This window comes from Xiphophorus maculatus, chromosome 19 (genome assembly GCF_002775205.1).
Source record: "Xiphophorus maculatus strain JP 163 A chromosome 19, X_maculatus-5.0-male, whole genome shotgun sequence".
Taxonomy (NCBI): Eukaryota; Metazoa; Chordata; class Actinopteri; order Cyprinodontiformes; family Poeciliidae; genus Xiphophorus; species Xiphophorus maculatus.
Window position 1 is genome coordinate 9,955,131 of NC_036461.1, and position 25,136 is coordinate 9,980,266.

The 25,136-nt window shown below is 37.7% G+C and overlaps 1 protein-coding gene across 10 annotated transcripts in view; it reads right to left on the minus strand.

Moving 5' to 3' along the window:
• The window catches only part of LOC102225501 (ryanodine receptor 3-like), a 115,204-nt gene that overhangs the window by 47,907 nt on the left and 42,161 nt on the right, over positions 1–25,136 (minus strand). For 6 of the 10 annotated variants that reach the window (XM_023352507.1, XM_023352503.1, XM_023352502.1 and 3 more), the window contains 28 exons: positions 23,766–23,859; positions 22,952–23,026; positions 22,028–22,184; positions 21,472–21,636; positions 20,585–20,706; positions 19,612–19,792; positions 15,938–16,073; positions 14,471–14,566; positions 14,093–14,211; positions 12,721–12,854; positions 11,114–11,355; positions 10,644–10,836; positions 9,008–9,224; positions 8,835–8,939; positions 8,608–8,610; positions 6,796–6,899; positions 5,937–6,020; positions 5,506–5,665; positions 4,374–4,521; positions 3,931–4,133; positions 3,673–3,847; positions 3,206–3,414; positions 2,921–3,120; positions 2,571–2,637; positions 2,335–2,495; positions 2,093–2,258; positions 1,033–1,119; positions 638–864 (listed from right to left, as the gene is read on the minus strand). In XM_023352507.1, the coding sequence (XP_023208275.1) occupies positions 638–864; positions 1,033–1,119; positions 2,093–2,258; positions 2,335–2,495; positions 2,571–2,637; positions 2,921–3,120; positions 3,206–3,414; positions 3,673–3,847; positions 3,931–4,133; positions 4,374–4,521; positions 5,506–5,665; positions 5,937–6,020; positions 6,796–6,899; positions 8,608–8,610; positions 8,835–8,939; positions 9,008–9,224; positions 10,644–10,836; positions 11,114–11,355; positions 12,721–12,854; positions 14,093–14,211; positions 14,471–14,566; positions 15,938–16,073; positions 19,612–19,792; positions 20,585–20,706; positions 21,472–21,636; positions 22,028–22,184; positions 22,952–23,026; positions 23,766–23,859 (4,030 nt within the window). The remainder of the gene's footprint in view (positions 1–637; positions 865–1,032; positions 1,120–2,092; positions 2,259–2,334; positions 2,496–2,570; positions 2,638–2,920; positions 3,121–3,205; positions 3,415–3,672; positions 3,848–3,930; positions 4,134–4,373; positions 4,522–5,505; positions 5,666–5,936; positions 6,021–6,795; positions 6,900–8,607; positions 8,611–8,834; positions 8,940–9,007; positions 9,225–10,643; positions 10,837–11,113; positions 11,356–12,720; positions 12,855–14,092; positions 14,212–14,470; positions 14,567–15,937; positions 16,074–19,611; positions 19,793–20,584; positions 20,707–21,471; positions 21,637–22,027; positions 22,185–22,951; positions 23,027–23,765; positions 23,860–25,136) is intronic. The other 4 variants (XM_023352505.1, XM_023352504.1, XM_023352499.1 and 1 more) reach the window with 1 other exon arrangement.

Here is a 25,136-nt window from a genome sequence, read left to right on the forward strand (position 1 = left end):
CCCTTTCAAATAGCCATAGTTGATCAGTACTTCTGTATTTGCACTGCCACACCATTTAACATTTAACAGTATTTAACACTGAAACTGATTTCAAGCTTTTAATTCTTTTCCCTTTTTATGTTTCGGCGTTACTCAGCGTAACCTGAGGGGGAGATTTTTCTGGATTACGTACAGGATTACTATTTTTTTACGGCTGTTTTCCACTTGCGGATGTTCTTTTAGTGCTATATAAAAACAGAAACAGCTTAAGGAACCATCCCAGGTTGATAGCAATTAATTCTTGGCAAAAATTAGTCGATTTAGTGTTGTTGGTCCTTGACTCTGAGTTACCACAAACCTACTGAGGGAAGAAGGATCTCATCAGAAAAGAAGAGAGTAAACAAAGATTTGTCCATACTATACTTTCCCAGTCCATACTCATCTAAACCTGAAAGATATGAACGTCCATACTTTTGTAAAATGTGTAGAAACCTTGACATACAATGAGAAATGAAAAAAAAAAATTATAATTACTACACTAGAAAACTTTATTTGATCAAGGTTCTTTGGTATATCATAAAAGTGAAATGAATGATATTAAGAAAATGTAATTTTTTTTTTTATCCCTCAGCTACAGCAAACTAATAGGGTGCACCACCTGTTCTCCTCAGGAATGTGAATTGCCAGCATCTGCAGAGGCTCCACACACTGAACCACCCAGCCGTGTCTCTCGTTCACTCTGGCTGTTTCCACTTTGAGGAAGATGTTGGGCATGCGGCTCCACAGCACTGCATTGATTGTCTGGACATCTAGTCGGGGTGGACACTGAGGCACCGGGTTCTTGTGTTCACTCTTAAAGATGGCTGATGACAGCGGCATTGCGTTCTGTGCAGCGTAAGCATATATATATATATATATAAAAAAACTGTTCGAGTACTTGAGCATGTTTCAGTTTATATTATATAAACAATTACATCTTCTGAAATAATTAGATGAATTGAACTATTTCAAGTGGTAGAACAAGGGTGTATTGGAAAAAAAACAAGAGTGTACCTTTATCTTAGCCAGCTCAAACTGAAAGAGGTTTGGGCTGGTGGGTCGGACAAACACAGCAGGAAAGAGCTTTGTGTTGGGTTCCACCTGGAGCAGAGAAAAGAACATTCATATTAAAGTAAATTAAAAAAAAAACACATAAGTTTTAGTAGGAGCAAGAGGGAAGGACTTACAGGAAGCATTTTGGTGATGCGTCATGAAAAAGTATTACTAGGTGAGCAAGTGTGTGCGTGTGTGTGAGATCATTACAGTGTTGACTGGAAGGGTGAGTCAGTACCGGGTGAAGTTGCACAGAATTTCAGCAAGGGAAAAATGTAAGAAGATTATACTGCTTGAAAGATTCTTAAAGGTTTAGCTCTCAAAGTACATCCAGAAAAAGCATATTCCAAGTCAGGAGTTCAACAATACAGACGTCAGAGCTCTGTCAGAAAAATATGCAAAGCTATAGAACGACTGACTCAAGCTACAATCTGACCTGCAGATAGAGTGGGGAGACTGAAGAAAAGCATATTTCAAATGACTGGTGTGTGTAAATAAAGCTCCTGTTATCCATCCTAGATTTTAAAAATATCAAAAAACCAGTTGGAAATTGTGATATTGTGCTAAAAAAGTAAATTTGATGTGTCTTCTAACAGGGCATTTTTAACTAAAATAACACACATAGTTTTAAAATAGGGTTCATTGCCTAATGATGTAATCTTTTTTTTCATGATCTATTTTTTGGGGTTGCAAATAATACATACCAGGTCAAATATATACAGTGATATGCAATAAATTAAAATACATGTCTTCATTGAGTCTTTGTCGGATTAAAAGCGTCCTTTGAAAATTACAACCTTTAAACAATCTGACTCAATATTAATGTAGATTTCCAAAAACAGACAATAAATATGTTTTGAAATATATTAGCACGAAACAAGTTCTGCTTCTTGCATTTTAGGTGATTGTTTGGTAAATTATTTTTGAAAAATATATCTTCTGTCTGGTTAAAAGTTACTAATTGTATTGCACTACAAAAGCAAGAACGTAACAAAATCAAAATGCTCTAGTGAGTCAGCACCTGGTAGGATGTCGATAACTCCTTTCCATTGACAGTGAAAGTAACCATGCCAGTGGACAGATCTATTAGACAGCCAATGTCCAGATCAACGTTGCTGCGGCTGGAGGCATGTGCACAACTGGTCATGTCACCACCCCACACCATGTAGCAGTTACTCCTTTTCACACTGTTCAGAAATGGACATTTTTCAGTATTTAGCACACATAAGACCTAATCTGTGAAATCAGGAGAAGGAGGGCCACCTTTCATGAACTCGTCCACGTTCATCACCCAGGGTTACAGTGACAGTTCTGTTCTTGCTGAGGTTGAAATTGTTGCTATAGTAATGGTAGTCGGGGGTAACCCATCCAACCCACACACCGGAAGGGTCCTGACCTGCAAAGATTCTCACCGAGTGGTAGTACTGTAACAAAACAAAGAGTTAGTGAGAAATGTAGGTTGCAAACACAAGGCACCATTAGAAGAGATTTTTTAATACCGTGGTGATGCTGCTGTAGTCCACTCGTCTACTTTCCTCACTGTGTCGAACAGATCTCAATGGATATCTACACAAGATCAATTTAAACAAGTCAATATTAAGATTTATGGCCAATTTAGTTTATATTTTAGTTTATTACATCTAGTACAATACATTTACTTTCATAACTGAGAAGCAGTGTTTTGCAAAACCCTTAAAGTCTCTTATATTTAGTCACTTAACTAGAACGTCTATGCATTTTATTTTGATTTTGGTGATAAATCACCAAAATAAAATAAACACCATGAAAAAGGGTGTTGGGAACATCATTGCATTAAGACTTTAAATCAAATTTCTCAGACAACCAGCACCTGTGTTTAACCTTGAGCAAATCCTCTTCATGTACGCCGTTTATGTCAACTATGGGGTTCTGCTTGAAGAAAGAGTGGAACTCTACCGGCATGCTGAGACGACAGAATACCATGTCAGCATTACTGTTCTGGGTGCCAAACGTCTTGTGGGTGACCTTCAGACATGGGGGGCTGTCAATGGTGCCGTCAATTCTGGTTACCTGAAAATAGAGAGAAAAGCTTTCACAACTCACTGGTTTTGTATTTCTAACAACCAAATTTTACTAAAATGCGCTTCTGTCTTACTGCAATGTGGTTGTGGTCCTTTGGCACATTGACGAAAGTAGGCAGACGCTTGCTGAACCACATTGTGACTTCCCGGTTCATGTTGACTGCAAATGGTTCGAATCCCTCTTGCAGGCCACATGTGGTGTAGTATTTGAAAGTGCTAGCATCTTTCCCCAGATTCATGCGCCCCACTTGAGCAAGACCGAGACTACACACTGGAATAAATCCTAAAGAGAAACAAGACGGATAAAAGAATGAGCCTCCAAGAACATAAGGAGAACAAAGACTGAAGAAAAATCAATCCAACATTTGTAGTGAGACTTTGTAACTTTAGGCAAGATTTTTGTAACATAAAACTACTTGTTTCTACTTGTTACACATTTTAAATTTTTTTCTCCCATTAGTGTATCAGTTCCACATTTCTAGATCTAAAATGATCATAAGTCACTCTGACCATTCCTATTTTTAAATATACTCATCCTCACCATCCTCAGTTTCAAAGTCGGTGAAACAGAGTTCAGAACCCTTGGTTGTAATGAGGATCTCTCCATTAAGAGTAAAAATCATAGACTTGTCCTCCATGTTGATCATACAGCCGACTACATCCCCAACATGCCAGCAGCGCCCAAATAATCTGCTACCGATGTTCAGACAGTGGCCCTGTGTACAACATGTGCATGAAGAAACAAGCTTAAATTTAAAGATCAGAATGATGGAGATTGATTTTGGATTGAAAAACTTACCCTATATCCATCAAAGACAAAAGCAAGTTTATCCGTTCCAAGTTCCACATCAGGTTTGCACCCAGGCCTGGCCCAGCCCACTCTCATGTCTCCTCCAGTGACAGCCTCAAATTCAAAGTACCACTTTCCAGTCTTCACCGCATATGTCCTTTCGACTCTGAAGAAGCGGACCTTATCGATGCTGACTCGTTCAACCACTTGGCCTTCAAGGTTAGCAGGACAAAGGCCATGTCAGATAAAGAATTGGAATGGAAACAATCACACAAAACCTCATTAGTTGAAAAAAATATAGCAATTCGCCTGTGGTTGCAATTAAACTTTAGCATTTCATGCTCCCTTTTCTGCATTATAAAAATAAGAAAGGATATAATCCAATCAGGAGAGTACCATGTACCAAGAAATCTGAACAACGGTGCATCTTAGTATGCAATAGTAAAACTCACCTCCTTCCTGGTCTGAAGGCTCTATGTTGTATCCATAGCCAATCATGGTGCGGATAGCCTCTCGCAGGCTGTCCCTGTTTGACTTCTTGGTCCGCTCATCCAGCAGCACATAGGGAACCAGACGAGGGTTACGCTTGCTCTTCAAATCCTGTATAGAGATGAGGAAATCAGGAGTTATATACATGCATTTGATTGAAATCTTTTCACAGACATCAGCATTTGTTTCCTCACCTTTGGACTATCAAGTTGATTCAGTGATGAAAATTGTGGTGTGATAAGTTTGCTGTCAAAGCCATTAATTAAAAATAATTAGACAATTAGTGCTTTTGGGCTGTAGCTGTTCATCCAGTAGTAGTCTATTTTTCTGTGTCATTTCCACCGGAATTAATCCCTATGGGGGCTATGGCACAATGATGTATGGATCATTTAAGCACTTTATAAGCAGATCTGTATTCAATGACTAAACATGGTTTATTACAGGTTCAGAACATGAATATATGTCTATATTATTGCTCAAAAATTTAAATGGAGACTAGAAAAGCAAGCTCTTGTACTAGGTGCACATGTAGACACGCTTATCATTATTATCTCTTATCAGCTCTTACAACAATCTTCCGTTGAATTCACTGAACAGAGATTTTTTCTTCTGTGTAGGGCACCTCAATTCATCTATTCCAGATGAATGAGATAATTATGCAAAACTGCTCCAGTTCAAATTGTGTAAATAAAATAAATTAAGGTTCTTAGTGTAATCATAGTGAGTGTGCAAAATAAAAGGTCACGTTATTTATTGACAGAAATTAAAACAAAGCAATGACAACACCATTATTTACAGTCATGGCAACAGAATGAAAACAGCTAAAGAAAATCTGCAGCTGTGTATTTGAGCACTTGTTGCTTTTAATAAAATTTGACAGTGCTCTGTACAGCAAGTTCCACCTCTACAGAATACATTACTGTGGTTTTATCGCAATGAAATGTCAGACTCTCTAGCAGGTGCTCTACAAAGGTACACGTAGACATGACATATAAATAAATGAGCGATTTGGTAAGAAATACATCATTAAGAAAAAACGTGTATAAAAATGTATCTGAATAATGAAATTGCATAAAATTCAAAACCTCAGCAAACCTGCTGAATGCCGTAAGTCCATCCCTGCTTGATGCGGTCTTTGGCCCAAACATTGTGTGCATTCTCTGCTAGTTTGTCCACCAGCAGCTCCTGGCCTGGTGTCAGTTTGATGTCGGACAGATCCAGAGGGGATGGTTTATAGCTATTGGACATCATGTAGCTGGAAATAGTGGAAATGATGAGTATTCTTACCTCAGGTAAAGTCTGTAGTATTACAGAGTAAATCCACATGGAGTTTTTTTGCTAATATTTACAGCCCGCTGCATATCTTAGCAGTACAGATTAACAATAATAAATATTTTTTGCTTTAACTGTCCAGAAATGCTTAGCATGATCTTTGTACATGCATCTAAAATGCATGGTCACAACACATCATATGGACAAGTCAATATTTAAACAGCTGTCTCTGTTTTTAAAATCATGCAACTTACTTCTTGGGTAACTTAATTTTTTTGAGCGAGTCCTCTGCATTTGGATTTACTTGAACAATACGGCAACATAGTGCTAGCAGGGTCCTATGAATAGAAAACAAAATAGAAGTTTGTGTTCAGATTGTACTCATTCATCACCCTAACATCACCCCTGATGAGAATGTACTGTATCTCAACACAGATAAAAGAAGTAGTCCTGATTTAATCCGATTGAGGAAAATACTATACAATCCCTTGAGGAAAATTCCTTATCTACCGCACCAACCCCTAAGTGTAGTGTTAGGTACCTTTGACTGCAGAAGATCAAAGTGGAAGAACATTACGTATATCAATACTATTTAGGAAGTATTTTGGTGAGTAACATGTAATGAGCCAGAGCAAAACTCTATCTCATTACAAATATATTTGGAGTTAGGGTTGCTACCACTATAAAATGTCAGTGTGTAATCTCTAAAAGACATTAGCTCACATATCTGCTTAATGTATAAATATGTACCAAATGCATTGACATATATTTAATAGTTGTTAAACTTTTATGCTTTTTGTCTCATTAAAACTACAAACTTCCCAATTTTGTTTTGATTTTTGTGAGAAAAACAATATAAAGTGGTGCACAATTGTGAATTGGGAGGAAAATTTAAATGGATATCTTATATTTTCTTACAGTTGCTGTAGTTGCTGTAAGAGTTGCCTACAGCAACCTTTGAGACTTAAAAGTTCTCACAGTAGTGAGATTACAGTGAAACATTTTTTGCTTTTTCTTTGAATATGCCTAACATTTTTGTGCCTAGACAGTCTCCATTCAAAACCAAAGAATTGAACAGTAAGAAAAATAATCCACCCATAAACTTAAACACACTTCAGTGTTTCTGTTGACATCTGCAGGTTGTAGTTCTTCTCTGTTTCTGGCAGCTTGCAGAAATCAACAAGGCAAGGATGCTGTCGTTTGTTATCATCTCTTATCTGTAAAAATGAAAACATGTCAGTCTGTGTGCATTTTCATCATTGTTGCTTATCAGTAACACCACCTTAATTTACAACAAATTAAAGGTCTTTGTAAATAAATGCATATGGAAACTACATCCTTGTAAGTCACTATGAACTAACAAGAGGGCGGGCATGAGGTCTACATTCAGGGTGCAACTGCTTGCAGTGATAAGACAGTTTTCTCTAGCGAACATGTTATGGAAGAGGAACAGGGGAGCATGTTTTCATCAAGGAGAGAAATAGAGAGGCGTGTGGCTGGAATACTAAGCACTTTAATGCATCCTTTAATGCTTGACATTATGTCAAATAATCCCTTTGGCAATGCTGCCCATTGGAGGCAACATGACAATGGTGAGTATTTGGTAGGAAAACATGCAAGACTGTGCATAAATATGTAGCAGTGTTATTTATTTATATTTGTTTAAAAGTATGAGCCAGCACTATTTTAAACAATACCATAAGTATGGAAATGTTTTCTTCTTCTGATTGTTCATCCTTTCGCTAAAAAAATATTTTAAGGTAAATTATGCATGAGAAGGTATCTGCATGTTATCAAGCTAAATCAGAGAAATATTTTGTGGCTTTTGTTGCTGTCATCTTATTTTTAAAATGTATAGACTTGCTATTATGTTCACTACTCAGATGCAAATTAACTATTTTATCATCAAACCTACTATTTACACAAAATTGATGCATTGACATTATGGAGGCATAAATCTAGTGTTGATTTGTTGCCTGGTGACAAAAATTTTATTTAGCCTTTGATATTTTGTTGATTGTGTACAAGTAAATCATATGTGAATTGAGTTTTGCATAACTGTACTTTTTGGCCATAAGACAGTTATTGTATTTTGACAACACTGAGTTGTGGTTGTTTCTCAACAGATAGACAGATAACTGAAATCATGCTAACCACATCAGTGTCCCATATGGAAGCTGGCATGGCTGTAAGAATGAAAGTTAGCTATTTTCCACATCAGTTTGGCTTTCAGGAGAAGTCTAAAAGTTATAAAGCAAACAAATTAGATTTCCTTTTGTGAATTGGGAGCTTTTGTGTAGAAATCACAAAAGCTTATCTTTACTTAGTTGTTTTTGTTCTGAAAAAATACTGACATCCTGATTAACTGCACAGCTGTACAACACACACCATCTAATGTGAAAATTAAAGAACTAAAATAATGCAAGTGATTAAATTTTCTTATATTAAACAAACTAACTCTTCAGTTTTTATGCAAAGGTAACCATTGTCAGCTCCAGTGTATGAAGTTGTGCAAATACCTGTATCTAACTGTGGCAGATAAATGATGTTAGGTGGCATAAAATTAGTTTTCCACTTTGACAATGTAAAACCAGGTTGGCTTATCAGCTATTTTGAATTTTGAACCCAACAATACTGCGTTTATATTTAAATAATTGTCTATCACAGGTTTGGTGTTTTTTTTTCTTTACAAAAAGAAATAAAAATGTTATTGAAGCAAACCCAGACTTTAGTTTTGGATTGTCAAACTGGTCAAACATTCTGTTTTTATTTTTCGTGAGTGAAACAATAATTCATGACTTTTACTAAAACACACAAAACAAAGCACCGACTTTACAATCTACAAACAAACTAGAATGAAGCGTCTAAATGAGGGATATGAGAAGCAATGGACATAAAAAAAAGAGTGATCTTTTTTCCACTTACCCTCTTTTAGGAGTGAACAGCAAATTATAGAAGAGAAAGCAAGATGATGTACAGGCATTTGTGATGCTATTGCTTCTTAAGACTAATGTTCCACTTTTTTTGTATTAAGAAAATATGTAGTACGGATGTTAATTTCTTGGCAAATGTGGCAAAATGTATGGAGCATGCTTTTTATTTTTCTGTCAATGTGATGCACTTAAGAAAATATTATGGCAGTATTTTCTTACCTTGCCATAAGTCCATCCCAATTCAATCTTATTCATACCCCACAGTTCGTGTATGTTTTCAGCCAGTTTGTCTCGAACTTTCTCCAAGTGAGGCGGCATGACAACCTGAGACAGAGACATTACTTTTGAACTGTTCCTGCTGCAAAGTTTTCAAACAGATCCTGTGAGTTTACCTGGCTGGTCTCTACAGGAGTGGGAATAAAGGAGGCCTGTGAAGTGAATTGGGTGGTCCCAAGCAGATCCCGGACTCCTTCCACATCTCTTTTGTACTCTTTCACCGGCTCCACCTTCATCTTCTCTTTTGGCAGCAAAGCCTCATAACATGGAGCATAACTTGATGGTGGCAGGAACTTAAAGTCACCATGTCGGCCACCAAACAGAAAGCGAACCCTTAAAGGAAAAAAAAAACCAACAAAAACAAATGTTCATCTATTGTTAATCTTCTATTAGGGGAAGATAACTGGAAGTGAATACTTAAATAAAAAGACAGAATCAAGCACCCTACCCTACCCCTTACACACACAATAGATAACATCTCTCATACACCCTCAACCAGAGGCAGTCTGAACTCTGAAAGATAGTGAAGAGCTCCTCAGGGGCTACCAAAAATAGCTTCTGGAGTACTAGAGATGGCAACCAACTCTCACTCTGACTACAGTCCTCAATTATTGAGCACAAAGTTGTGACTTTCATTTCACCACATATTTAAATCCATGAAGTCACACATTCACTGGGTCAGTTCCAAGCACAGGCTTGTAGGTGTGCTACCCATCTGGCACTGTTCACACTAGCATTGCACATATGAAATAACTTTCCAACCAAGTCACACTAGTTGCAACAACTGTGATTCTGCTGAGATTTTAAGGAAGTCCAGGTTGCTTTAATAGTGGCCTTAAGCTAATTTGCATTGTCATGTCTGGTGTCTCTGATCTTCACCTGGATAATATGTCATAAAGTCCTCCAGAACATGGCATGGCTCCCCAAATCATCCCTGAATGTGAAAACTTTGAAAAAAAATTCAAAACAGACCCCAAGCAGCTGGGATTCTGTTCCTTTCTACTTTATCGGAAGACTTCGATGTTCCAAGGGAACGTAAAATTTAATTTCATCTTAAAAGAGGACAATTCAGTTCTATTAATATGTTTGGACACAACACTGTGTGAATAACCATGTTCTCTACAATAAGCTATTATGGCTTATCCTACTAGTTTAAATTGACACTGGCAGTCTGTACAAAAAATATCAACAGTTTAAATGGTCACAAAATAAACCTTGTGTAAAATTTTAGTTTTTTAAATGTTTTTTCTCTGTGAAAATGAATTGGGTTTTCATTCACTGTAAGCAATAATCATCTAAAATCAACAGAAAAAACATTTGAAAACTATCATTATATATCATAAATCTATGCAATATGTAAGTTTTAACTTCTAAATTGAATTCCTGAAATTGCTGAGATGCACCTGTACATCATGAAAAGTAGTCAAAATCAAAGTCTGAATAACAATAAAACACATTTAATTGGATTGTTTGTGGCTCCAAAAACTCAGCTAGGTGTCAGTGATTGTGTAACTTGTTTTACACCTTGTAGAAGGTGCTGATACGGATTATTCTATTAAACACAGGTGTTGCCACAATACTTATTTTATGCCTTTATTTAATTTATTTCAGAGTTTTTATCTATGGAGCTGTCAAAAGGACATAACAGCAATCTTTGGGGTAAAATTGCAGGTTTTGCAGGTAAAACACTAAGGTCTGTTTCAAATAGCATAGATTCATCCAAGTCAGAGCGGAAAGAAAATAAACACTCACTTGACTCCTGCAGAGAAGCTGACGACGGGGAAAAAGAGTCCGTCTGTGTTAAAATTTTCAAACATGCCCTGGACCGGCTGGCCGTTTATCCTGAAGGAGATGCTGGGAGCTCCCAGGTCCAGACAACAGCTCACCACATCTTCCGAAGTCAGGATATGCTGGTTCAGAGACGCGACAGCCCGCGGGATGCGGCCTATTTGGGAGGTAAACACACGGGTGTGTGAACGTGGACCTGGTGAGCTGTGCTGGCACAGACCAGAGCTTTCCAACAGACACAGGATGGAGCACATTTACACGCCTCGACACACAGTCCGGGCAAGGAAATCACTCCAGCAGAGTACTCACTGTCTGGATGTAACCTGGCTGACTCCCAGGAATACCATTCATCTTTGACTTGTTAGGTTATTACTGTAACTACCAAACACCCACTTTCACAAATTTTCTTCCACTCAAAATGTTTTACTACTCACCTGACCAAAGATGAAGCCCATCAAAGCCAAATGAGTAGAGGTCGTCACCAACTCCATTGCCCCCCCAGCCCTCCCCTCCTCCAGGATAGGGTGCGTAACCTTTGGTGTTGGCCCAGCCCACTCTCAGGTGAGAGGGCTCACTGGTCACAAAGTGGTCCACCTGATCAATCATCAGTTCATAGTACCACTTCTTGTACTGAGCAGAGCCCTCACTGACCCCCAAGAAGATGTTTGGTCTCATGCTGGAAATGAAGTGAAACAAGAAATCATCATGTGCATCAGACCATAAAAGACGTTGTCGGGACTGCACTGTAAATATGGAAATTTACCCTCAAGAAAAGTGCATACTGTGCAAAGAATAAGGCTAAATGGCAACAGTATTACTTCAAGTATCTTTATTGAAAGTGCAAATATGATGTTTGTTTCTCAAAGTTAAGATTAAATGTGTTAAGTTTTAAAAATGTATTACTACTATTCAACCCTGATCCATGATACTGTTAGATTATTTTTAAATTATGATTCTACAAGTCTTTGACAGTGTGCCCCATTAACATGTTTGTCTTTCAGTCAAATACAGACCTAAAACCATTTTTATTGACATAACAGACTCATCAGACATTTCACTTGAGTAAAAACCTAATGAGTAGGAGTTCCTAATAAAGATTGAGTGCATGTTACTAGACACAAATTTAAAATAAATTTCACTGCATTTAAAACTCAACTAAACTTTGCAGCAAAGACTGAAGAAAACAAAGTGACCTCCAGAAAAAAAAGAGGGAGTAGAACAAACAAGAAGAGAAGAAGCACCGCTGACTGGAAATTAGGGAGAGATAAATAAAGATAAAATGTTAGAACATCTGTCAGCTTACAGTGACTGTGTGCAGGCAAACCCCTGCAGGTAAAAGAAAAAATTATATCTCCAACAACAAAAAAACCTGGGTAACAGTAGTGATATGAAACAACATAGAAGAAAAAGAAGGGCTGACTAGATATTTTGGAGATTATGTAAGTAAGCTTCCCTGAGAAACAAGCACACATTTGGATCGGATCTTTAGCCAGAAGGTTTACAAACGGCTTTGTCTCCTTGTAGCCTGGTGGGGACAATATGCTGGTACAATGTTTTTCTTTTAGCAAAAACAACCTTTAGACACAGCTCATTGACTGTCGTGATACTGTAAGGTTAAGAGGATTTTGTTTGAGGGCTTTTCTGCCTAGATTTCTGTGTTCTGGGCTGTGATTTCAGAGAAGCACGACTAGGACTGTAAGAAATCAGTTAGAAAGCCTCAAATTATTTAAAATTTTCTTAATTGCATGCAGTAATTTGAAAGCATCACAAGCTAGTCTAGGTACAGATCAACTACATATTTAGAATGGCTTAACGGTGTCAGAAATGCATATTCCTTCACTTTACATTGCACATAATAAAATTGAGCTGCTTTATGCAAACTATAAACAATCTCTTGGCTTAAGTATGTGTTTAAATAGGTGTGTGGGTCCAGTTATAGTGTAATGTTCTTTTCACTGCTTTAAGTTGGACATAAAACAATTCCTGAATTGAAGTTTTTAAGAGGCATGATTTCATTGTGGTAAACGGATAGTTTTCTCACCTCTGGACATCATTGACCAGTTGGGTTTGCAATAGCAGATCTCTTTTGGGCAGCAAGTGATCACAAATGAGATTCTGATTGGTCCGAACAGCTACTCCATTGCACACACACAGCGAGCAAAGTACATCCAAAATCTGAAGAAGAAGAAGAAAAAGAAGAAAGCAAGCCAGCAGGAAGGATTACAAGAAGGAATGAAAAACACAATAGCTTCCCAGAAGTTGATTAAATGTTTACTTTATTTTTTTCATATTAAGCATGTCAACATAAATAAATATTTTCCCATAAATGGCTAATGATCTGCATTGCAAATCACTGTCCATGTTGTTGCTCTGGGGACAGCCAGTTTTCATTAAACCATAGCATAATTACTGTGTGATGCTACTTGGAGGTAAAAAACATATCTAATAATATTCACTTAACAATAGCACCAGATTAAATGGCCTAGGAGGCTCAGCCAAGGGTGACAGGCCACTTAATCATTGACCTTTTGCTTCTGCTTTCATCGAAAAATTATGCATTCAGGCAGATTTATGACTTCAGCCAGCCAGCTGTCTGCTCTTTGATTTTATTACAATGGTAAACAGTTTTATTTATGTCAGGAAGACATCGCAACCTAACATCCCAGAAACCCTCTGCCAGGAGAGGAGCTTTATGCTGGTACAAGATATGTTCAGTCAATAAATAGCTGAAGAGGAGAAGATAAACACAGAGTTCCAGGGAAAACTTGTTTTCAATTAAATGTGAGTCAAGTTTACCCTTTAGGTAAGTTTAACGTGAAGAGGAAAGCATACATGTATCATATAACCTACTATTTTAAGGCTTGCTGTAACTATCCTTGCTGCAAACTGCATGTTCTGTTTCAGGAAAAATTTTAAATCTATTTCAGTATTTTTTTGTTAATTTTAGTTCTTCTTGCTGGTTTAACGCTTTGTTGAAGTTGTTCCACCTTTTGTTTATACTAACCACTTAAAAAATGGTTCAATACCACAAATCAAAATGGTAGACCCAGAAGAAACCTCAAACTGTTGCTCTCTTATGTTATTAAATTCAAACTACCACCTGTTTCCATTATAGAGTTTTCTATATTACACATGGTAAATATGTGATTACCAGCTGCACACAATCATTTTCATATTTTCCTTGAAAATTATTCTGAACGCTGTGAATAATTTCACTTCCACTTAACAGTAATGGTACTTTATGCTGGTTTTCACTTAAAATACCAATAAAATACATCAAACCTTGTAGTTGTAATGAGACAAAAAGGAAGGAAAATAAACTTCCACATCAACGCTAAAACCAAGATGTGTATTTCATATTGCAACAATGTCCCACATTAATACTGACTACTGCATGGCTGTTCAAAGCTTACCTTGTGGTTGCGTCCATGCTTGTAGAGCAGTGATATGATAGACTTAATGTGTCCTTTCTGAATGATATTGAGTGCCTCAGGGCTCTCAATTAGGATGCAGTGCAGAACTTCCAAGATGCCTGCATACCCACAAAAAGCATCAATTAGTTAACACCAGCAAAAGTGAAAGACAAAGTAGAGAACACTTGTCATAGAGACAGATTGCATGATTCAATATGAAGCACTGTTGGTACATATATATGCCTATGTATAAAAGGCAAACACTGCCAAGAGTTCAAAGGCTCATTTTAAGAAGGGAATGTGTTTCAGTGGTCATCTTGAAAAGCTTTTCTTTAACAGGAAGCACAGTACAGTTACGATGACGAATGATGGGTGTACCTGAAGAAGACTCTAGTCTTTCCAACTTGCTCACAAGCCAGTCTAAATTGTTTGAGAACTGGGTACAGTTGTTCCGGTTTCCTCTGATTAATGCCGCTGTAAGTCACAAGAAATGTGGGTAAGTTAAATGTTGCACCACAGACCAACATATTTGATTGGTACATTTCAAAACTTGCATGATACCTTTTATAACAACATAACAAGGTCGCCCGAATGGGGACACCTTAAACTAATGCCAAAGCCAGAGGTTCTGCTTTGACATTTTTATACATATTAATTTCTGAAAGTGCCTAAGGTAGACAAAAGAGGTAGGACAAGGAGAATGCATCAACACTTGCTGACAAACAAACTCACTTAATGAATGCCCTAGCAGCAAAAAGACAGGGTCAAGGGAAGCAGACATGCAGGGAAGAAAGGAAGAAGGCAACACAAATCCAGTTAGCGCTGTGCTACATCAGGTGTGTGGAGGAGGGAACAGGGGAGAGAGACGTGGATGGAAGACTAATTTCAGCAAGGAGGTGAAATCAGTATAAATAAGAGCATGAAGGACATTCTTGAAGGGTAGAAGGGCTTCAGTTTGTCTGGATGAAAGATAAACTTTGCATAAGGTTGCAGACATGAGCAAATATACTGTAGAAGGAGAGCAAAAATATGCAATTGTCATGGTTTAGTGAGAGATGTCAGAGAATGACTATAACAGTGTGTGTAAAAGAGGCTAAAAGTGATTGTTGGACAGGAGGGTTAATGACACTGGGTCATGTGGAGAACATGGCAAGAACAAACAAAACAGATAGCAGACAAGATAATGATGAAATTTGACATTCACTGACTAAAAGGTGCCAAGAGGGGACATAGTGATTCTCTTTGTGGTGGGTGCCAAAGGTATAGCTGCTTCCGTACACACACTGCCATTGTCTGTTTTTGGAATTTGCAAAGAATTGACATGCTAATTAGGATTTATCTTTAAGAAACGTAACAATAGAAAAATATTTTGGTCGCAAACATTTCCAAGTGTTCCATGAGAGACAGAGGTTGAAAGAACAGCATGATTAGACAAAACATATTTTCTGCACTGAGTGCCTGTTATCTGTATTAGGTTTCTGTCTATTTTCATAATCTGAATAAACCCCAGACTTGCTTCAAAGAGTGGATTGTTGAGTTTCCCTGTTGTCAGGGTCAATCAATTGGCCAACTTAGATAAACAGCTGATTTTTTGGCTAATCTCTAGTTGAATGGCTGTTGGCATCAAATGGGATTATTTATTATTATTTTAAAAACATGCCTATATATAACTGAAATGTGCCAAGCATTGGTTAGCTGTCAGATTAGCAGCAAAAAAAATAATCACACTTCCAACCATTTTTTCTCCCAATAACTCACATCTCTGAGACCGATAACAGTACAGAGTTAGTTCAAACATGCAAATGTATGTATGTATGAGGGACGATTATGAAACCAGCTTATTACCCAGAAGCTCATAAAGCAAGTTGAGAATGTCTTTCCAGGCAGCTCCGGCTTCTGACCCAGCACACTCCCCAAAATGGGCCGCACTGTTGTAGACGTTTAGCCTGTCAATGCAGTTGGAGACAAGGGTCAGCATGCCCTAAAAAAACACAGAAATCAGAGATGTCTTTACATCTAAAATTTATTGTGCTGCATTAAACAAGGGTCATATTACAAGACAGTCTGAAAGCATGGTATTTAAATAATTAGTTAGCATTTATTTCTATTCACTGTTCTTCTAAATATGGATATTATGTGCAGTGATATTTTTGTTAATGATAGATTAGTGGTATAGTCCTAACGCAAAGGCACAAACTATTGTCAATATTCAGTTGTAGAACAAGTGGCAGAGGTCACTGCTCAATACAATTCCAAAGCTTGTGGCAATTGATGCAATCAAGAAATACCTGAAGACTTATTACAAAAAAAAGCAAAATGATGGACATTCCTGAAGGTGACAGAAGCAAATAGATGAACCTATGCTATATCTGTAATAGGAAACACACTAAGACATAAACAAGTGCACTTGAAAGGAAGTAGTAAAGCTGCCCTTGGTATAGGTCCATCCATACATCCATGAATCTTCCTTTCCTTATCTGAATTGTCATGAAAGATATAGGTTTAGGAGGGGAATGAAGACATCTCTCCACCCAGTGACACCCCCCAACTCAATCTGGAGGATGTAAATGGGTTCACAAGTCAAAAAGGGTATAGTGTCCCTCCAGCGGGGTTTGATCTCCAACCAGAGGGATGTGCCAGGAAAATCTTCAAATCAGTACCAGCTCTACTCTGATGCACCCTGGGGAGGAAGCTCATTTCATCTACAAGATGTTCTTTGGTTCATTACCCACATCTCATGACCTTAGGTGAGGGTCCTGATGTAAAAGGACCAATAAACCAGGGTTCGACTCACCATGACAAAAATCTCTGCATCTCCTGCTCCATTCTACTATTATTTGTGAAGAAGTCACCAAGAACTCCTCAACTTAAGGTAGAGACTGACTGAACATAGAGGGAGTAGTTCACCTTTTTCTAGTTGGGATTCAAGTTCAAGTAGTTGGGACTTGGAGGAGCTGCTTTTTACTAAGTCATGAACCATCCCAGTTCTTGCTGAAGGTCACAGCCTAAAGTTTTCAACAAAACCCACAAAAAACAAACCCCCTGATTTATAATTAAAAAGGATATTGAATAACCTTTTCAGAAAGGACCAGCAGTCAGTTTGCAGATGATATCTTTTTTAAGTGGTGCTACAGCATTCAGGGAGGATTCAGACAGGTCTGTCTGCCAACTCATGCAACCAAATACTTGACGGCAATTTGATAATCTTTTATTGTATTGTTTTCTTCCAAATGTAGTTAAGTGACCTCTGAATTCTACACTGTTAAATATCAAGACATTTCATATCAAAGGTAACCGCTCATTAATTAATTATTGAGCTCCATTTGTAAAAGCTGTTGCCAAATTTTTATTTGAGTCACTGTCATAGATGCAGCTCTCTCCCCTCACGTGCCAGTGATTTATGCCACATAAGAATGCCTACAGTGATCTCATATGCAAAATGGAGGGCGTTAAAAAGACAAAATGGAAATTTCAAAAGATTTATAACACCAGCAAAAATCATGAGTCAGCTTTTTTCACTGACAAACTAACCTACAGAAGGCAATATATCAGGAACGTCACAGAGGATTTCATTTTATCATATCATACCAAAGAAAAAGAAAAAAGATTAAGACCTCATGGCAATATTTTAAGATTTTGAATTTAACTACTTAGCATCAGATCTCTTTAAGATTAAATCATTGTAATTATTGTTGCAGAACAAATAACGTTTGGATGTCTGAGGTGAAACGGCTATTCACTATACCAGCTGACATACTGTGTAATTGATAAAAGTAATTTAGGCCCTGGAAGCTTAGCAGCTTCAGTGCGCTCATGTTCGCTCCGGGGAAAACTTATAGCACTGAAACTGCTGACACCTTCATTTCCTCTGCCTCCAAATACATAACAGCAATGAAACATGCCTCAATTGGTCTTACCTCTGACACTTCTCACAGGTTTCCTTCCATTCTCAGCTTAACCAAACATGCTGTCAAATTTAAACAATCACATAACTCATAATTTCTCTTCCACAGCTTTTATGCAGAGCTGAACATTCACCCATTTTCAGGAAAGTTCTTAAGTAAGAGGTCAGAAACCTTTATAATCCAGTAATATAAAATTAGCCAATAGCCACAAGAGCTACATTTCACTAAAGATAACTAATAGTTTTTTTAACAAAACCATGAAGTCTAAGAAATGTGTTTTTTTTTACTCTTAAGAACAGACATTTTGTTATTGTACTTTGATTTAGAAAAAAAGAAAGAAAATTTTTTTTTCCATAAAAGAAAATAGAAAGGTTTTCCATATTTCCATAAATATGGAAAATAAAGGGGAAAATTTTTTTGAAAAAAATATAAAAATTCTTGCACCATTTATGTCATTCTCTGGCAGAATTACATGAAGATCCACCTAAAAATAATTTGAAGATGATTATGGGCTCTATAAAACGTTATTTGGCCAAAACGTTTAATAGTGCCTGAAAGTAGTTATGCATTTTCACAACCAAAGATTGTACAATTATCCCTTAGGTGAACCAGAATAGTAAAAATAAAAAGGAGTAATGTACAAAAAAAATGTAATCACTATTTAAAATGCTCATCTATAACCGAGTTTTCTGACAGAGATCTGTGCCTTACAGTCATTTTGGAAAAGAATAAGCCCAAAAGTAGTATTGTCTGAAGTCACTCTGTAGACTATGTCTAGTCTTCATTTTTAAACCAAATAACCTTAAGTCAGATCATCTTTGTAAAATAGATTTCAATTTGAATTGACTTTATCTGGTTAAATAAATATTAAATAATTTTAAGGCAATTGAACCATAAAACATATGTGTTGTCCAGAAGATGTATGAGATGTGGCAGTTTGATCAGTTTGGTACAGGAGGTTCTGGAGCTATAAGCCATTTCTGAACAGCTGGATGGAATTTAAAAAAACAACTGAGATAATTTTGAGGCAAAACTAATATATAGGAGCAGTGACAATGATTACGATAACATTTCTCAAAAAACAAATTTACTGAATGACTCATTCAATGGATTTGGTTTTCATTGCGCATCTGCTACGAGTAAAGCTAATTATTTTTCTAGGTTTGCTGCAGTGGTTTTAATACGGAGGTGCAGCATCTTCTTGAGTGCTTCATTAATGTTCAACAGAGTTCAAGATCATTTTTAATGACCAAATTGCATTCTTTTTTAGACTATTTAGTTAAGTTGCCTGAATTTGGAGCAGATATTGATATTGATGCATGTTTTTAAAGTATGTTGATGCTTTGAAAACAAACCTGCATTGAAGGATTGATGGGTGAATAGATTAAACCTAAGACTATTGCTTTATTTGGAGCTTAAAAGGTATCAATCTACAATAGCAACCTGACTGCATAATTGATTGGTATTTTTTGGGCATTGGAGCCCTCATAGGGGCTGTATTGGTTTGATGTTTTGTTTTGATAAAGGCTTCAATGGTAGAGACAAGACTTGCTTCTGTTATTAAGTCATATTCCATAATGCATTTTCACAGCCTTCTGTGATGGTATAACTCACTTCTTGTTTGAAGAGGTTCTGTCTGTTCTTCAGTGAACGCAGCTTTATCTGCCTCTCCTCATGCTCCAGCTCAACATCAGGGAGTTGGAAATAGGTGATGAGGTCATTGAGTGTTTGGAGCACTTCCTCGACAGGCAAGGCTACAAGGGTCCTGTTCTTAATGCTCAGGCAATCAAGGTCTCTGCGACAGATAGACAGAAGCAAGACACATAATTACAACAATTCCCACTGAGAATTACGATCATAAAACTGCCCAATGAATCATAAAGGCAATAAAAGTACGCCTATTGGGTAGCTGTGCGAATGTAAGGACAGGCAGTGATGACTAGCAGTGTTTAACCCACAAGTTCATTCATGTTGAATAACTGATTTCCGCTAACCTGCTAAAAATAGATTCTGTCGTATGCGTGGGAGGGATAAAGGGGGGGAGATGTATGTGTCATAGCTGCAGGAGGGAGGCTGACACCTCCTCACATGTTGACACGACAGGGACCCAGAGGGAGGTAGTGGTCTTTGATAACAAATTAAAAATAGAGTCCAGTTGTAGTGGTCCTTTCTCAAAGCTGGCCTCCGTCCCTGCTGAAATAGTTGCCATTTACAAGCACCAGACAGGGCCACTGAGCAAGCGATCTGTAGGCTGGGCTTCTCACTTAGTCAAAACTCACAGGCCTAGAGCATGGCTTTCCACTGGTGACATCACAACGTGTGACTGTGTGAAAGACTGGGGGGCTTTGAGAGATCAATGTTCTGGCTTCAGCTATAATCTCTGTAACATGGTGCCACAAGGGAGTGAGCTGTATTGTCTTATTAGTTGTGCTCCTTCATCATCAGCAGGTGTTTCAGTTACCTGAATGTTTTTTTTTAGGTAACTATCTCAAGAGATCTCTAATTTGTTTTAAGTGGATAATTTGGTTTAATGGGCAATTTGCACATCCACAACCTTCCTCGCATAGGTGAGCAATGTTTTGCATACCTGATGAATCGGTTAAAGAGCAGCGTTGTGTTGCGGATGATTCTTGCGGCTCGAGACTCTTCATGTTGACAGCGTTGCAGGGTTAACCCATCATCCATATGACCCTCAGAGTGAAGACAAGCCTTGGGGGAAAAACAGATGATCGGATGATTTAGGAGAAAGGTGAGAGGCAAATAGAACAGGAAAAAGATTTGAGTATCCTCAGCCAGCATTAAAAGACACTGACAAGAACATAGCTGAAAACAAGAGGTGGTCCGATTGCACAAGCATTACTGAATGCACAATGCTTTGCAAAGTTAATCTAAACCATATAATTTCTCAACATTTTGTCACATTACAACAGACATCAAAGCATTTTAGCAGGATTTTAGGTGAGGAGCAAAGCAGAGATTTTAGGAAAGAAGTTTTACCAAGTGTAGAGTGCATTTGTGCCAGACCTCTTTACTCTAACACCCCTAAATAACGTCCACTGCAATCAACTCCTCTCAGATATCTCATCATCAGTAAATATAGTCAAACTATGTGTAATTTAACTTCAGTTAAATTACACATAGTATAAATCCAGCTGTTCTATAAAGACTTCAGAGAACATTGGAAACAAACAGCATCATTAGTACTAAAGAAGACGGAGGACAGTTCAGGGGTAAAACTGAAGAGAGATTTATAGCAGTGTTAGATTATAACACAATTTTCAAAACGTATAATAATTTTGTTAGGAGCAAAACCAATGAAAAAGTTTTCAGATAGAACTAATAGAACTAGAATAAACCCCAATAACCAGTCATCCTACTCACTGAGCTCATTATACCTGGACTAATCATCTGCTCCAAGGAATCTTATTTATCATTTTTGTTTATTTATGTTTATTTGTGTATGTCAATGCTCACTCTTCTCTTGAGGGGACCCAGTCGAGTAGATTTGACATCAGGCGCCTGATAGGACAGCCACAGACCTGTTGCTACATGCATGATGAAGCAGAGCGAGTCTCCATATTTAATCTCTGCCACCCCCATGCCCTCAATGTCCCGCTTGGGGCTTTGCTCCAGCTTCTCCTGTGCAAGTTCAGGAGGGAATGAAGAAAGCAGTCATGTGAAATAACAATTAAATGCATAAAACACAACAAGCAAATCAAATCAAACAGCCACATAACTCTACTGCATATGCGCTTAATGGTTCAAACGATCACAGTTTCAGGAGCTGACCTGCTTCATGATTTCATTGGGGTTATATTCAGGAAAAATACTATTGAAACAGTCTCTAATTTCTATAGTAGTTTTGTTGCATTAAGGAGAATATCAACCACAAAATCTCTCAAGTCTTAGGTTCAGACATGATTTGCATGATTTGTTAGAACCCATGTAATACAAATCAAAGAACACAATGAAGAGCACATATTTGCTGTGGTATGTTTATGAAATTGTATCTCTGTGTGTATGTACTTACCTTTGATGCTCTAAAGCAGAAAGCTGTAGAAATGGTGTCTGACCTCTCCCGGTCCTGCAGCACCAACCCCCTGTCCTCAGTCAAGGCCAGGTAGTGACCTGTTGTCAGGTGACGTAGTCGAAACGGTTGCCCCCAGCGGATGTGACTTCCACTCCAACTGCAAATGATAGAGAAATGCATGAGAACTGGTGACATTGCTGAAGAGTTTATGCAGCTTACAATTATTAACATTTTGTAACATTATAACCTCAAACAATAATGAAATTGTTGTGAATTTTGGGTGATAGATGAACACAAAGTGGTTCACAGTGCAAAGAAGTAGGAAATTGATACAAAATGTTTTACAAACAAATTTGAAAATATGGTAATTAAGGTATGACTTTTGGATTTACCTCATTAATTATAAATGAATTCTAGTGCAATTAGCTGTTTTCAGAACTCCCCTAATTAGTAAACACAAGCGACTTGTGCTATTTATTATCAGTAAAATAATGACTTGAAGAACTCAGAAGTTTGTTAGAAAGCGTTACTGAACAAGCAGTATCATGACGGCCAGGCAAGCGCAGCTTTAATTAAATAAGCTTGGAAGTCCTACAGGGATCTACAGCTCAGGTAGGAGAGTGTAATGACAAGACATTCTTCAAACATCTCAAAAACATCTCTAAATTTTGTCCATTGCTTTCTTTACCTGATGCAGAAAACCTATGATACGTTAAACAGGGTCATAAGTAAAAGAAAAAGTGATCATTTGTGACAGGAAATTAGATTTGGTGTAAAATGTTAAAGAAAACCCTGAGATTACAGAGACAGAAAAAGTCATACAAAATTGCAAACAGAAAGGGGGGGGAGTACAAACCAGTGTAAGACAAATACATTTAAAGAAACATAGAAGATGGAGAAAGACATGAGGGAATTATTTCCAACCTGATTCGTAGTGGTTCCAACCTCCACAAGGACCTTGCCTTTGCACCTGCTTTGCCTGTCTCATAGTTGACTATCCTGGGAAAGCCAGAGAAGCAGAAATGTTTGGTTTGACTGTGGATGCCACCGTCAAGGTCATTCATCCTAGCTCTGAAGAATCCCACCTTTTGTGCAACCCTCATTCATCACCCTGATTTCTAGAGATGTCTGGCTCAAACACATAAACACACACCACCACATGGGGTGCATTCACTCTTTTTGACACTGGGTCGCCATCCTTCAAACAGAGACACGTGTGCCCTGATAACCCACAGCGACACTGTCTATCAGCGATATATGGGTGACTGAGCTCAAAGATAAGAGAAAACACTCATCACCCTGTGGTGTCAACTCACAGTGGGTTTGATCTGGCTCGAAAAAATAAAATGTGTCTTAAGGGAAAGCTGCTTAAATTTCAAGGACAACACTCGGAGAAAAGCCAAAGCTTAAAATGAATTATCCAATACCGCCTCCATGTTTGCCATGCTCTGTTCTAAAAATAGACGCTGTGTGTGTCTGTGTGTCCAATAGGGATGCACATCTCCCAGCACCTTGTTGAGTGTGTGCATGGGCCATGTCTGTAGTTATGACCCACTTCATGTCCTGCTGGGGTTTTTTTTATCCACCCTTCCTTCTTTCTGTTTTAATTCTGCCATCTTTTGCTCCTGCAGATGTCAAAGTGTTCATGCTGGTCAGAGAAATTTTAATAAAATGTGATGAAAGCAAAGGCAATAGTTAACTCTGAGCTCTTATGTGCTGTTTTGTCAGTGTTCCACACCTCTGCTGTTCTTCACTCTGGTCTGATCCTGGGATGCTCACTACCTCGTCATGACCGTGGAATAGACGCATCACATGGCCACCCAACAGGTAGCCTATTCAAGACAGGAGCAGAAGGGGACTTAAAAAATGCTCTTTACCGTTCTTTGCTGCTGCTAGCCTGCTATAGAATGACTGGATGAATTAAAAGAACACTTTTATAGAGCCTTTCGAAAGTAATACCCCTTAAACATTCTCCCATTTTTTTCATGATACAACTACACTAAGTGCATTTCACTTGGATTTTGTGTGACAGACCCAAGTCGTAGCAGCACAAAATTATGAAGTGAAAAGATTTTTTTACAAGGTCTGTAGAGTGGTGAATACTTTCCGAAGAAATACTTGGTAGAACTCTACCAGTTCCTACAAATGAGACTGAATTTTTTGCCAATTCTTATTTCCAAAATAGCTTAATTTAAATCAAATTACATGACGTAGTCAAGTAACTAATTAGTAAGCTGCCATTTTCTTAAAAACTTGCTTTTTCCTGTATCGAGAGGGTCAACTCGTCCGTCATATAACATGAACGGCTAAGGGCATATATTTCAGAAGTTGAATTTAAAAATTGTAGCATCATACTTTAACTACCTTTTCCAGCTGTTAGTACTGACTAAATAAACAGAAAATGTAATTCTGTCATGTTATTAAACTTATAGACATATTTATAATATATAAGAAACCTCTTAGGTTTATGAATTGAAAAAAATATACGTTAAACCGTAAATCCTCCATTAACAGTATTCACACATAACTTGGCACTGTCTGTGAAGACGGCCGCAAACATGCTACTCCCTGTCAAAGTGGACAGAAACATATGGCTCTCTGCTGTCACAACAGTCTACAATCAATTAGAGCACCTTCGCTTTTCTGTCATCATTATATCTTGGCCTTTGTCGCACTCTCACATCAATTATTTTGGACTGAGAAGTTTACGTTGCTCCACGGCTGAATGAACGATGTTAAGGTGCTTCTTTTTCCTATTCTATGATCCCTCCGCCATCTTTATTTCTGTACCGCAAAAACTTGTTCCGCTTAACCATGACTAGCGCCCTCTGCTGGATGGCGGCTACAACACTGAAAGAAGGTATAATCGGAGGCTATTAAAGATTGGAACACATTTTAATCTAATAAATTATTAATCAATTAATCGTAAATTGATGGGTCATTATTTCGTGTGATCAGAATAAAGTCGAAACATAAGTATGCCATGCTTTTCAGTTTTTTTTTATCTGTAATCATTTTGGAACACCATTTATATTTTCCTGTCTCCTCACAGCCATGCAATACTTTTTGTTTGTGTATCATAAGAAATACTAGTAACGTATATTGAATT